Source organism: Ipomoea nil, unplaced genomic scaffold (genome assembly GCF_001879475.1).
Source record: "Ipomoea nil cultivar Tokyo-kokei standard unplaced genomic scaffold, Asagao_1.1 scaffold2283, whole genome shotgun sequence".
Classification (NCBI taxonomy): Eukaryota; Viridiplantae; Streptophyta; class Magnoliopsida; order Solanales; family Convolvulaceae; genus Ipomoea; species Ipomoea nil.
The window spans coordinates 632,605-645,554 of record NW_017618711.1 but is presented as its reverse complement, the minus strand read 5'-3'; the positions used below and the strand labels follow the sequence as shown (position 1 = coordinate 645,554).

General features: G+C 35.2%; 1 protein-coding gene and 1 long non-coding RNA gene across 3 annotated transcripts in view; one reads left to right on the top strand and one right to left on the bottom strand.

Moving 5' to 3' along the window:
* Positions 1-5,248, bottom strand: part of LOC109151200 (HEAT repeat-containing protein 5B) — a 22,180-nt gene extending 16,932 nt beyond the window's left edge. Inside the window, exons 1-10 of one of the 2 annotated variants that reach the window (XM_019299117.1) lie at positions 4,921-5,248; positions 4,253-4,460; positions 3,780-3,886; positions 2,702-2,938; positions 2,488-2,577; positions 2,335-2,419; positions 2,083-2,147; positions 1,319-1,423; positions 607-696; positions 442-522 (exon numbers count right to left, since the gene is read on the bottom strand). In XM_019299117.1, the coding sequence (XP_019154662.1) occupies positions 442-522; positions 607-696; positions 1,319-1,423; positions 2,083-2,147; positions 2,335-2,419; positions 2,488-2,577; positions 2,702-2,938; positions 3,780-3,886; positions 4,253-4,460; positions 4,921-5,085 (1,233 nt within the window). In that variant the 5' untranslated portion in view covers positions 5,086-5,248. The remainder of the gene's footprint in view (positions 1-441; positions 523-606; positions 697-1,318; positions 1,424-2,082; positions 2,148-2,334; positions 2,420-2,487; positions 2,578-2,701; positions 2,939-3,779; positions 3,887-4,252; positions 4,461-4,920) is intronic. The other variant, XM_019299116.1, reaches the window with a different exon arrangement.
* LOC109151217 overlaps positions 1-12,950 on the top strand; it is a 20,268-nt gene extending 7,318 nt beyond the window's left edge. The window contains exons 2-3 of the long non-coding RNA XR_002049266.1: positions 7,239-7,244; positions 12,938-12,950. This is a non-coding gene — a long non-coding RNA (uncharacterized LOC109151217). The remainder of the gene's footprint in view (positions 1-7,238; positions 7,245-12,937) is intronic.

Genomic DNA, 12,950 nt, shown 5'->3' with positions numbered 1-12,950 from the left:
AGAACTTTTGGGCTTTCTTTTCATGGGTTATTACAGGTACTATCAGTATGATCTTAGGCCTGGTCTTAATTATTAGGAGAATCCAGTTTACCCTCTCAGCAGTTAATTTAAAAGCATGAACTAGTTAATCATGTTATATCAAAAAGAAACAACTCTTGTCAAGCTCCCCCACTCCCCAGTATCCATACCCAAAAGAAAAAAGTAATAAATCAAAAAAATTTATCATTAACCAATTCTACTGCTCAGCTTTTGTGTTTTCTTCACAATTTTATCCAATACATATATATCTCTCATGGAACTTTTCTTTCGATATATCAAAAGTTGGTTGAATGCCTTCTTGATAACATTAGCTAGTTGTCAAGAGTACGAACAAGAACATAGGTTTCAACAAGAAAGAAGAGATTCAGGCAAAAATATGTAGACCCTGAAACTATGTTTCACCTCGCCCAGTGTTTTCAAAGCATAGGACAGAGTACGTAAAGCAGCAACTCGCATTGAAGGAGTGGCCTCAGGAGATTGAAGCTGCAGACTAAGTAACATTAGATCACCTGAATGAATTATACAAGTACTCAAAAGATAAAGGTAAAAAGGATAGCTATGAATAACCTGCTTGCTCAAAACAACCAAGAAGCCACTTTGAGTAGCTTCACTCATTTGATCCGTTATACCAACGCGAAGAATGTAAAGGACACATGCCTTCAAACAAGTACAAGGCAGACCATTTAGAAACCGAATAAATTTGCAAAGTCTATGATAATATATCAAAGAGTTGCGCAATTCTGAGTGATTGTTAATTAAAATGCCAAATTCTTCTGCTCAGCCAATTTTTAATAAATTCACAAAGAGCCTTTGTAGACAGCATTATCAACAATGATTACAATGACAAATGACTACTAAAGAGTTCCAGTTACCAAAATCTATCATCTTTGTTAATTGCATACACCCACATGTAGAGCTTAAAGCCTAGCGTACTTAAGGCTGGATAGTTGTATGGTTCTGGGTATGCGGAGCTCCAAATAGTACAATTTTCAGCCAGCATAAGTTTAATCTATTTAGTCCAACTTCAAGGATACAAGAGGAATGAAAATTTCATTGAACAACGAGATCATTGTAGTATCAAGCAGATGTAGTACACAATGGAGAATGATAAACTTTGTTCTTAAAATACAAACAAAGAGAAAGTAAATATAAGGTCCATTCAACATATGCCACTTTCACTTCAATGAGGACATAAAAGAAAACTTTGATGGATCAGAAGATTTCTTTGCTCCCATAAAATCATATAGAAATTGAAGCGTCAGATAAGGAAGAAACATACCACTGCTTGAGCATCAAAAGAATTGTCTACACGAAGCATGTCAATAACTTGGGTGGCAAACTTATCAAGCTCACTATCAGGTTGAAGATACTTCATGCGAATGGCCTGCAAAAAGAATTGTGGAGTTCTAGTCGATGTAGTTTGCTTGCACTTGTTAAAAGACAGAGAAACTACACTGTAAAAGTAAATCTGCTGTGGCAGACATAAAAGTTAGGAAAGGCATTTTTTCTAGTATCACCATCAGCTATAGAATGAGGTCATTTTCAGCTTATCTACTACTGTAATGATTTGTATTGATTTTATAGCGTTTGGAATTTGGAAAAGCTTATCAAAAGAGTTTATGGCTTCTTTTTTTTAATTAGAGTTTATGGCTTTTGAAAAGCTGTTTTGTGCTTATTTCCAAAAGCTATTTCAAGGAGCTTATTAGAATAAACTGAAAACAGCTTTCCAAAGGTCAGTTAAAATGGTAAACCCATATAAGTTGTTTAGAGCTTATTGAAAAGCGTCTATCTTAAAAGAACTTATTAAAGTTGTCTATCCAAACTAGACCAGCAAGCTGTTTTGAGCTTATTAATAAACAATGACTAAATAATGCATATCCAAACCGAGTTTGATAATTTATATTTTTATCTCTCCATGTTACCGTATTAATAGCCAAGCAAGTTAGTTTATAAGCCTCAAGATATTCAAATCCAGTAATGGTAGTTCACCTAGACTACACAACAAGAAAACACCTTTAGCTAATGTTCTGTGTCATGAGCTACCTGTAGAAATGACACCCATGATAAGGTAAGCCCAACCCGCAAGTCTTTTGAACGAGGTCCACTAGCTGAAAATTTTATCAATGTTCATCAGAATTTGCTAACGATAATAAACCAATAAACCATCACATAGAACTAAAAACCAACACCAACACCAGCAAAAAACAACAACAACAACAACAACAATAAATGCATATTCCTTTTAGCTAGAGGAAGAGAAGCAAAGAACTAAAGTGCAAGCTACTATAGATATACCTTTTATGAAGGGCAAAACCAAGTGCCTTTCGAGACCTCCTTCAAGTTTTTTTTGAGTAAAATGAGCTTTCCCCCTCAGTTGCACCTATTAAGAATAACAGTTTAAAAGTTGAAGCAAGAAACCAATAAAGCATGGCAGCCACATATGCTCACCTGTGCATTGGGATTCATCCCAAGAGCAAGCAGTGCTCCAAGGGCTTCAGCAAAGGCATCCCTAACAGATGGTATTGGGTCCTCAAGGGCCTACAGAGTTAGAGCTATAAATTTGAACTCAAGTAAAGGAATAATTAAAATTAGAATCAATAAAATAAAATGGGATAACAATTAACAAAAATGTAAATAGCTAAAAAAATACAAATTGTCCAACCTTGACACAGTAAGAAGATGAACTCTCAAGCTCTCCAACACCTAATCCAGGTCCTCCAATGTTTGCAAATGCCTTCAGGCATCTAGCCGCAGCTATTCTAACATTAAATGATTTGTCTCCAATTCCTGTCCGCATTATGATACGGAACGCCTCTGTATATGCTGAGGAAGCAGCACTGCCACCTGATCCTTCCAAAGCATTCTGAAGCATGTGAAAACCTTCATGTCTCACGAAGTCCTGAAGTAACTGGTTGTTAGATGTGTTGCATGCCCTTGACAAAATGTTAGATAGCAAGGATCAAATGAAAAACATTCATAATACAAGCAGATGCAACTGATCCACAAAATCTTAATATGAACTAACACATGAACTGATTTTTAACATCAAGAGGAAATATGCTTAGTTACTGAAAATAAAGATATCGTAGTAACAATTCACTACCTATTGCCTATAAGCAATTGAATTATACTAACTTGTCAAGTCTTTGAACAATTGCATATTTAGGAAGTGAGATTTATGAGAGAAAGACCTTGGGTCTAAAGGAAGGATTTAATGGGTTATGCTTCTTTTCCCATACTCTGTGCTCATTGATATTAGTGTCCATTAAGGCATTTGATGCTAGATATTTCTTGAAGAAGCCAGCAAACATGTAATATTGATTATGAATATATGGTGTTTAAGATGTCTCATTGTTAGGATATTATTTTTACTAACAGTCCTACTAAGTTCCTATGTATATTGTACTTATTGACTTATTCATTATCATTAAAAGTTTCTTGTCCATGCTGTGTTTGTACAGGATCATTAAAAAGTTGTATTCTCACAGTTATATGTCTATAGATAGTCAACTGATGTTCGAGTGTTGAACTTTGAGAAATTTGACCTAGAAATAATGCATTGTGAGGCCTGTAATATTTTGCCACAATATCCCTTATTTAACAAGAGAAAAGAAAAGCAAGAAATTGGTACTCTAATGCAAAAATTACTAAGATCTGTTATTGAGTATTGGCAAAGGAATTCTGATATCACACACCTCATGAACTAGATAGATATTAAAATCACTTTGTATACTAATTACCTCATTGAACTTCAACATTTTTGTGAGAATTGCAGTTGTTTCAAGTAATCCAGAAGTAATTCGTCTCCCAAAGTAGCGATACAATTCACCCAAGCACTCAGCAGCACCTTTAGAGCACAGAGATAAGCTTCAATAAAATGAGTCTTGTGCACTGGGATCAACTACAGAAATGTACTATAGAGGAAAAGCAACAAGAACATGTATGGTAAGTTGGTAACAAGGTGTAATACTACAGAACATCAAAGTTCAATGTATCAACAAAAGAATAACAACAATGGATAATCTATTAAGCCCCTCGGAAGTTAAAATACAAGGACATCTTGAAGTCTATGATAAAAAGATGTCATTGACATAGTACCCATTCCATTTTTCCAAATCAGAGAACAACCTAATATCAAACACCTAAAAGAAATATGGAGTATCTTTTAATATGCCTGAACTTTGGCAAACGAGGAAATTCAAGTATGACAAACCAGCAAATCGGTGAGGCTCGTTTTTCTTTCCATCTGAGAGGAATCCCTGCAAGCTGCTAGCTCTGGAATATATTGAAATGGAATCACCCTTTTGTATGACCCTAGCCATAGCCAAAGATGCCAAGTGTCGCACTGGCTTTCTTGCACCAAGCACAAGTAGAGAATAAAGAGCATCTTCACATTTCCTCTGACAGATCGGTATTGATTCCTGAAATTCGGACATCATGATCAAGAACCTTGACTTCATGCAATAATAATACATGAAATCATGAACCATTCAGAATAAATTCTAGCACAATCCATTTATGGATAAAATTCACATCAGGTAACAAAACTCTGCTAGAAACTAAAAGGATTTTCACAAGAAAGTCTGTAACTTTTGTTAAAAAGTCTGAGTTACTAAGAAAGAACACAGTTTCATAACGAAATATATTGCCTCAAACTCTCAAAGTTCACATTTCCAGAGCAAATATCAAAACCAATATTTTGCGCTGGACTTATACACTTCTTTCAAACACCTACTCAAACGAAATGAGAGAAGAGAATTATAAAAGTATTGGTTTAGAATCCAGGGAATGTAACAACAATTCGAAAGGATTAGTAGAATGAGAGACGAAGTTAAATGATATAGTAGAGATCTAAAGAGAAACAGGAGAGTAAATGCTGACCTTGGGCTCTTCGTTGATGGCTGAGATGAGATCGGAGAGGAGATCAAAGCAGAGGAGAGGGTCGGGAGGCTTGTGAGCTGCAGAGGCGACTATGGATTCCAATTGCGCCACCAGTACTCCGAATCTCGATAGGGGCGCGTTCTCTCTCGCATAGCTCTTCGCCATTTTCAGAATTTACGTTGCTTCTCTTCTTCTGGAGCATATACAAGTTCGCTAATATGTCGTGCCTCAGAATTCAGAAAGAGGAGTGCGACAGTGAAGGAGCACTTCAGCAGAGAGCCAGAGACCCAGCGTATCACGGTTTTACTGTGGGAGAGGAGAGGATTAAAGAAAAATATTTTGATGATTTAGAACACACACACACCCAATCTAGAGGAAGTTAATCAAGTTATATTAATCAAAAGAGCACGCAAATTCTTAATTTTGTCACACATAATATTACTTTTTAAAATTTTGTTCAATTATATTCACACACAATTTTTGTTTACTTGTCACAAGTAATGTTTCATTTTAAATTTTGTCACTCTCTTTAAATAAATATAACAAATATGTACTTTCATCATTCAAGTATCTTGTCTCAACATATAATTTATATCATTCTCTTATAAATGATACTAGTATAATGCCCGTGCGATGCACGACCTATAAATTTATAGTAGTTAATGTTATTTTATTTTTTTATATTGTTAAAGTATATTATGTATATTATAAATAATGAAATTGACAGTTACATACGTTCATATGAAAATAATTATTATATAAATAAATATTCTACCTTTTAATAGATTATTTTTATATATAATAATTAATTTCATAATTACGAATAAAAATTCTTAATTAAATTATATATATATAATTAAATTATTCTACTCAATTATATATATCATTCCAACATTAGTAAGGGTAGGAATGTCTTTCTACCTAAGAATTGTGATTCAAGCTAACCTAGCAAGACACTCTCATTTCATTCACTCTTCAACCTAAAACTCAAAAACTCTAGCTTCTCTCTAAAATGATTTAGCTTCTTCTCCAAGATAGAATTTGAGCATCAAAGTCTTGCAAGATTTTCTTACAAGATTCCTACTTTCTTCATCTTGAGCATATGAAAGGGTAAGATCCTTAGCTTTTTGGTGTTTTTAACCTTCTTTTAGTTGTCTTTTTCTAAAAGTTAGGATCTTTGTTGTGTTTTGGTTTGTGTAAGAAGTTGGTGTGGAAGAGGAGCTCTAGGAAAGGCTTTTAAGGGTGAAAAGAAGAAGTTGTTAGGCTACAAAGGTAACCCATGCTTTACAAAACCTATTTTCTTACTTATATGATGATTCTTAGCTTCTACTTGTGATTCTTGTGTTGATTTGTGAGATTTGATGCATTATCTTGTGGTGATGCATGTTTAGAGCTTGTTCTTAGGGTTTTTGAATGTCATTGCTTGGCTATTTATTGGATTCAAGTCATATTGTTGTTGTGTGTGAGATTTTAGGTGTTTTGGAATTGGACTTGGCCTTGTTGTTGAAAATCCCCGAAGGGATATTTTTGTGTACAGGTGTGTACCCGCGGGCGAAACGACGGGCAGGGCCCAACCCGCCACCCCACCCGCGGGGAACCGGTGGTTCGTGGGTGTGTACCCGCGGGGAACGTTGTTGGTTGATGTCGGGAATTTGTTCCCATGATTCTTTATTCTCGATATTGATATTTTGACCTCCCGATGTTGATTTATTGGGCTATTTGTGAGTCTTCTTGATGTTTCGTATGTCTAGGACGGTATGTTAGGAATCCATGTAGGATTTAGTGTCTTGAATCGTGCAAAGAGTCCGACTTTGTGATTCGTTGGGCTAACGTGAGTCTTGAATGTTCTTTGGAACTACTTTTGATTTACCCGTTTGATAAGCATGCTAGTTTGATGTTGAAATGCTAGTATGTGTGGTTTGTTCCTTCTTATTGGGATTGGCAACTTGTGTTGACAATCATTTGGTGTTGGATTGTAATCCTTTGTTGTTGAGTATGGTCTCATGTCTTTATTGTGGTCTCTTGATTGATTCCTATGATGTGAACGTATGCAAATCGTTGTACCCTTTGATTGATACTTGATTGAGGCTATTGTTGAGCCTTAGTCTTCTTGGTAATGATGATGACCTTGTGTGACTATGATTAAGATTGGTGGTTTGTTATTTGAGCTTTGCTCACGAGTTGGTGGTTGTGTGAATGAAATTAATGGTACCCTCATGTAGTGAGAGTTCGGTGGTAATGTTGGAGGTTGTTGGAGGGGGGACGACGGTCCCCGGAGGCAAAAGGTTGGACTCAGAAGTATAGGGTGGCACTAGGAGGTAATGGTTGGAACCGAAATAAGGTCATGGGTAGCCATAAGGTTGGAACAGGGCATAAGGTTAGAACTATGAAACTTGTGTTATGTAGTTGTCACTGTGGCATGTAGTTGTCACCGTGTGAATGTGTATTCCTTGCTTATGAGCATGTCTTGATGTATTCTACTTTGTGATCAGTAGAATGCATCATGGGTTGTGTTATCTTTCATGTTTGTAGTCTTGTTGTTGTTGTGAGGATGGTGATCCTCATTTCTTTTGAGAGTAATTGATGAGTCTTTGGTATTGACTCCTCTCTTTGGTTTTAAAATGATATATATTATATTCCCGTTCCAAATGGTTTTGATTATATCTATCTATATATGTTATTTAACGCGTACTGATGGGTTGCCAGCAATATTCGCTGACCAGGTGTTATCCCTTGATTTTACAGGTTTTGAGTAGATGCCAAGCACGCTAGATGTGGACTTAGATAGAATAGATCTCTTGCTAGACAGTTACTCTTGTTGGCCTGGGCGCCTTAGTATTCTTATGTTTTGTTAGATTGTTGTTTACTAGCCTGTGCACCCATGGTTTATGGGTGTGGCATAACACTTACCGATTTCATATAGCTTCCGTTTGCTTTACGTCTTGATGATTAGATGTTTAACTTTGAATTTAAGTTTTAAAAATTGTGGTAAAAATCGGGGGTGTTACAATACATGTCCTACACAATTCTATCATAACATTTTTTTTGTAGGAAAAAAAAAAACAATTTTTTATGTCTTCATGCATGATATATATGCTCTTGAAATTGGTTGTTTCAATTCACACTGTTTGTCATGGTCCTCTCATTTGCTATGTGATGTGTTCTTGTATATGTACTCCAAAACCTGCAAAATAGAAACCCAAAGCCATGTACTCCAAAACCTGCAAAATAGAAACCCAAAGCCAAAAGGAGCACTATTTGTTACCTAATTCTAATTGGTAATAAGGAATTATGAATAACTTAGAGAGATCCACCTTAAAATATAGATAAGGATAATCAAATTCTATCAGCTTTTGGAGTCCTCTTATTTGCTATGTGTGATATGTTCTTGTATATGTACTTCTAAACCTGCAAAATATTATGAAATAGCATAGAAAGCAGTGTTGCTACCTTATTCTAAATAGTAATAAGGATTTAGGAATAACTTAGACAGATCCATCATAAAATATAGAAAAACATAATAAAATGTCTATCAGATTCGAAGTAGGAATGACATCTCATCCCCCATTGAAATGCGTTAGACAAAAAATGTCTATCTGTTCATTGTTCAGCAAAAAAAAAAAAAAAAAAAAAAAAAAACCACCATCATTCAATTGTTTAAAATTCAAAATTCAGACACACAAAGATCACATCTTGATGTTCACAGTTTCTTTAGTTTCTCAGTTTTCATAGAATAGAGCTTTTAACATGGTCTCGTATAAACTGATTGATGTAGCCTGATTTGAATTGAGATTTGTAAAAGAACTTACCTGCTGGTCATGGAAGACAACTTCCTTGGATTTGATTATGGAAGACGATTTTCTCTCGGGGATTTCATACTCTCTCACAACTCGCAAGCGAAGAGCGTTTCTAGATTTGATACGCTATCACAACTTCCTTGATAGTGTTTGTATTGTAGATGGTGTGAAATATATATAGATGTTTAGATATCTTAGCAATTGGCTTAAACTTAGTAATTGATTTTGGTTGGCTGGCATCTTAGTAATTGAATTGATTGACTTAAACTTAGTAATTGATTTTGATTGGCTTAAACTTAGTATTGGATTTGGCGGAAACTTTTTACAGTATCTCATTTTGCTTTAATAATAATAATAATAATAATAATAATATATATATATATATATATATATATATATATATATATATATATATATATAGATAGATAGATAGATAGATAGATAGATAGATAGATAGATAGATAGATAGATAGATAGATAGAGAGAGAGAGATAATAATGAAAATTTCAATGGAGGATTGATCATAAAAAACAAATGAAAGTTAATGACATTATAAAATAAAAATAAAAAGAGTAATACTAAATATGGTAATGTCACAATATACTACATGTGCATTGTTTTGGATCTATGTGTACTTCAGCAACATGTTTATGGAGGGTTTAATTCATACAATGTCCTGGTTGGAAGCGAAAAATAATTTATTTTGGAGTTTCGTAACGCATCACACAAGTTCAGTGGAGTTTTTTTTTTTTTTTTTTTTTTTTTTTTTTTTGATGCAATTTGAGAGTGCAATTGATACTCATAGGCATACATACCAAACTAAATGATGCTTGTGTTGGCTATTTTTCATATTACAAGACACAGCTGATGTTGGAGCGACATGTTGCATCAATGTACACTAAAACTATTTTCTGTGAAGTTCACGCATAAATTTTTGTTGGGTGTTTTATGTGTCATGTTGTTTCCTTTTATGAGCTGGGGGATTTAGTTTGCTATGAAGTAAAAGATGATGAATGTGTGTCATGTATGGAGCATAACCTGAATGATAATGGCGCTACTTTTGTAGCTATCAGATGTTTGAAAGTGTTGGGTTATTGTGTAGGCATATTTTCCTTGTTTGTAAGGATGTCCGGGTTGAATGTATCCTACAAACTATGTGGTTACACAGTGGACTAGATATGCCTATTTGTGGCAAGTATTTCAAGTTGATGGAGTAGTTATAGATTAAAGTGTAGGTGAAGAGGAAGCTAAATCGATAGTCAACCAGTTGCGGTCCGAATTCTATAAGTGTGTTGGTTTGGCAGGTGAATGCATAGAGTGTTTGTTGCAGTTTACCCATGTGACTATGAAGCAAAACGAAACTTTTTTATTTGATGACATTTTGCAGCATCCAAGTAGTGGTAAGAAAGGTGTTATTGAGACATTTTGTTGAGTACCGTCTTCGTCTAAGATCTCTATTCGGCCATTAATTGTGGTGAACAACAAGGGTAGTGGGAAGCAGTTGGAAGACATGAAAGAAAAAAGAGTTTTTACCCATTTTGGTCCCTTGACTATGGCTCATTCTCAATTTTGCATTCCGACTTTTAATTGCACCCAATGTGGTCCCTTGACTTTTAAAAATTATTTCAATTTGGTCCTCAGTTACCTTTTCCATCAATTAGGTGTTAAGTTTAGGGGTATTTTTGGTCATTTTGTTGTATTTTGGTATTTGTGGTTTCTGGTCCTCCGTTACCAAAGCTCCCACATCCCTTCAACCCAATGGCTCTGTTCAGTGTTCACTCCCGCCATTTGAGACTTGAGTGCTCTGTTCATAATGATTAAGATAAACATAACCATAATGATTAAACCACTCACCGACCTAACAGATGTTCCGTGGGGGTACATATCCATCACAAGCTTTGTCCAAGATGTCGCATTACTATCTAAAAGATCTCTGCCCATTTTGCTCTGATCAATTGTAATAACTACACTGCCATTTTTTTCTTGAAACCCCCTTTGCTTGATCATTCAACATCAAGATAATCAACAGAAAAATTCAATAATTATTATCTGATTATTGAAGAAGCTTTCTGGCCTTGTAACACTTTACGTAATCATATAAGATAACAGAATTTCTTCCCAAATTCATTAAATGTCTTTTTCTTTACATACATGTATACACAATCAGAAGGATAGTTTTCTTACTTTGAGGCCACTGACGGACAAGGCACTTGCCTCATTCACAGCCCTCATTGCATCAAGAACATACCTATATTTTTTCCAAAAGAAAAGGGAAATGAGGTTAAAATTTTCCTTAGAATCGAAACATTATGGGCACTCCAAACCAAGGACAATGAAATGCAATAATGATGGATATAAAACTAAAAAAAAAGACAAAAAAATTACCCAGGAGAGGAGCCAGAAGTGATGAAATACTGAGCCAGTGTAACAATAAACAACAATAAAAAATTCTCCTTGGCTTTTCCGTTAACGACAAAATAGTCCGGCGACCAGATTGTTCTTTGGCTGTTGTTGTTCGAAGCGGTGACTCCACGAAGGTTTTCTAGTATTGCCGGCGACTTCACGAAGGTTTTCTCCGGCGACTTCCACTAAGTCTTCTCTCCGTTTTCCGTCTATTTTTCTGTTGTTTTCATGGCCGGAAAAGGGAAATCGACTGCTCCTCAGTCGGTTGAGCCTTCTATATCCCGTTCTCTAGGTTCGAAGAATACCCTTTCTGTCGTCGGCCTTGGAGTTGATGCTGTTAGCGTGAGAAACAGAGCACCCAAGCCTTCGTCCATCCCCGTTGGTCCCTTTCATAATTCCAGAAAGCTTGAAGGTGATGAATGCCTTCTCAAGGAGTTCAACAACAATGGTGTGGCTGACCTCGGGGTTGAAGATGTATTTGTGTTCGAAGAAGAGAAATCTTTCTGCCTTCTTGAAGATGTATTTGTGTCAGAAGCTTAGAACGAACGAATGGAGATCGTTGATGGCCAATTTGCAGTCGGAGTCGCGGCCATAGCGCACACCTCCTGTCGACATTTCCATACCCTATTTTTCTCCAAAACCTTTGAGCTTAATTTGCTCCGAAACCCACAAAAAAAACACAATGAAATGACCAAAATACCCCTAAACTTAACGCCTAATTGATGGAAAAGGTAACGGAGGACCAAATTGGGGTAATTTTTAAAAGTCAAGGGATCACATTGGGTGCAATTAAATGTCGGAATGCAAAATTGAGAATGAGTCATAGTCAAGGGACCAAAAGGGGTAAAAACTCAAAGAAAAAACTAATGAGGAGAGTTCAAAGCCTAAATGTTTATGTAGAGCTTTTAATTAATTGGCACATCATGACAGTAAAAAATTTCCATATATAGGGATGAGTTATGGTGCAGAGATGCTCATAGGTGAAAATGAGGTTAGATCTGAGTCGTTGATCAAATCTATATCAACGGCTCAAATTAATGAACATTAAAAAAAAAATGTGCATCCTCAAATGCATCCATCTTCTTCATGTTTACTCCAAAAGTTTTTTTTTTTTTTTTTGAATTAGATCATTTTGAACTTGCCAAGGACCTTGTTGTCCAATGGCACCAAGTTGCTACCTTATAGGGGCGGTTGTGGGTTCGAGCCCCAGGATGCGATATTGGCTCTTTGTGCTTCATTTGGTTGAGAAAGTAGTTATGAACAGAAAACAAAGCACCTTCTTGACAAATCATGCACTACCTTAAAGCACACAGCAACAAAAATCATGCATCTTAAATTTGACCTAGATGCAAAAAGACCAATTTGGCACCGCGTTTTTTTTTTTATTATGCTTTGTATTTATATACCTAAAATTTGACCTAGATGCAAAAAAAAAAAAAAAAAAAAAAAAAAAAAAAACAAAAAACAAAAACAAAAACAAAAACAAAAAACAAAAAACAAAAAACAAAAAAAAAAAACAAAAAAAAAAAAACCCCAAATTGACACCTAACTATAGGAGACACCTCTAAACTCCTACCATATTAATTTTTTCCATACAGAGGGCGTTCAAACTCCCGACCTTTCTTAAGGGACAAGAGTATACAACCACTATCGTCAACTAAGCTGGTTAGTATTAACTTTTATTTAAAACAATTAATAATTTTTGGACAAATTTTGCATATTTTTATTTTATACTTGTTGCAAAAAAAAAAAAAAAAAAAAAAAAAAAAAAAAAAAAAAAAAAAAAAAAAAAAACAGCCTCCATTGGCTGGCTGGAGATGAAGGGCCCCC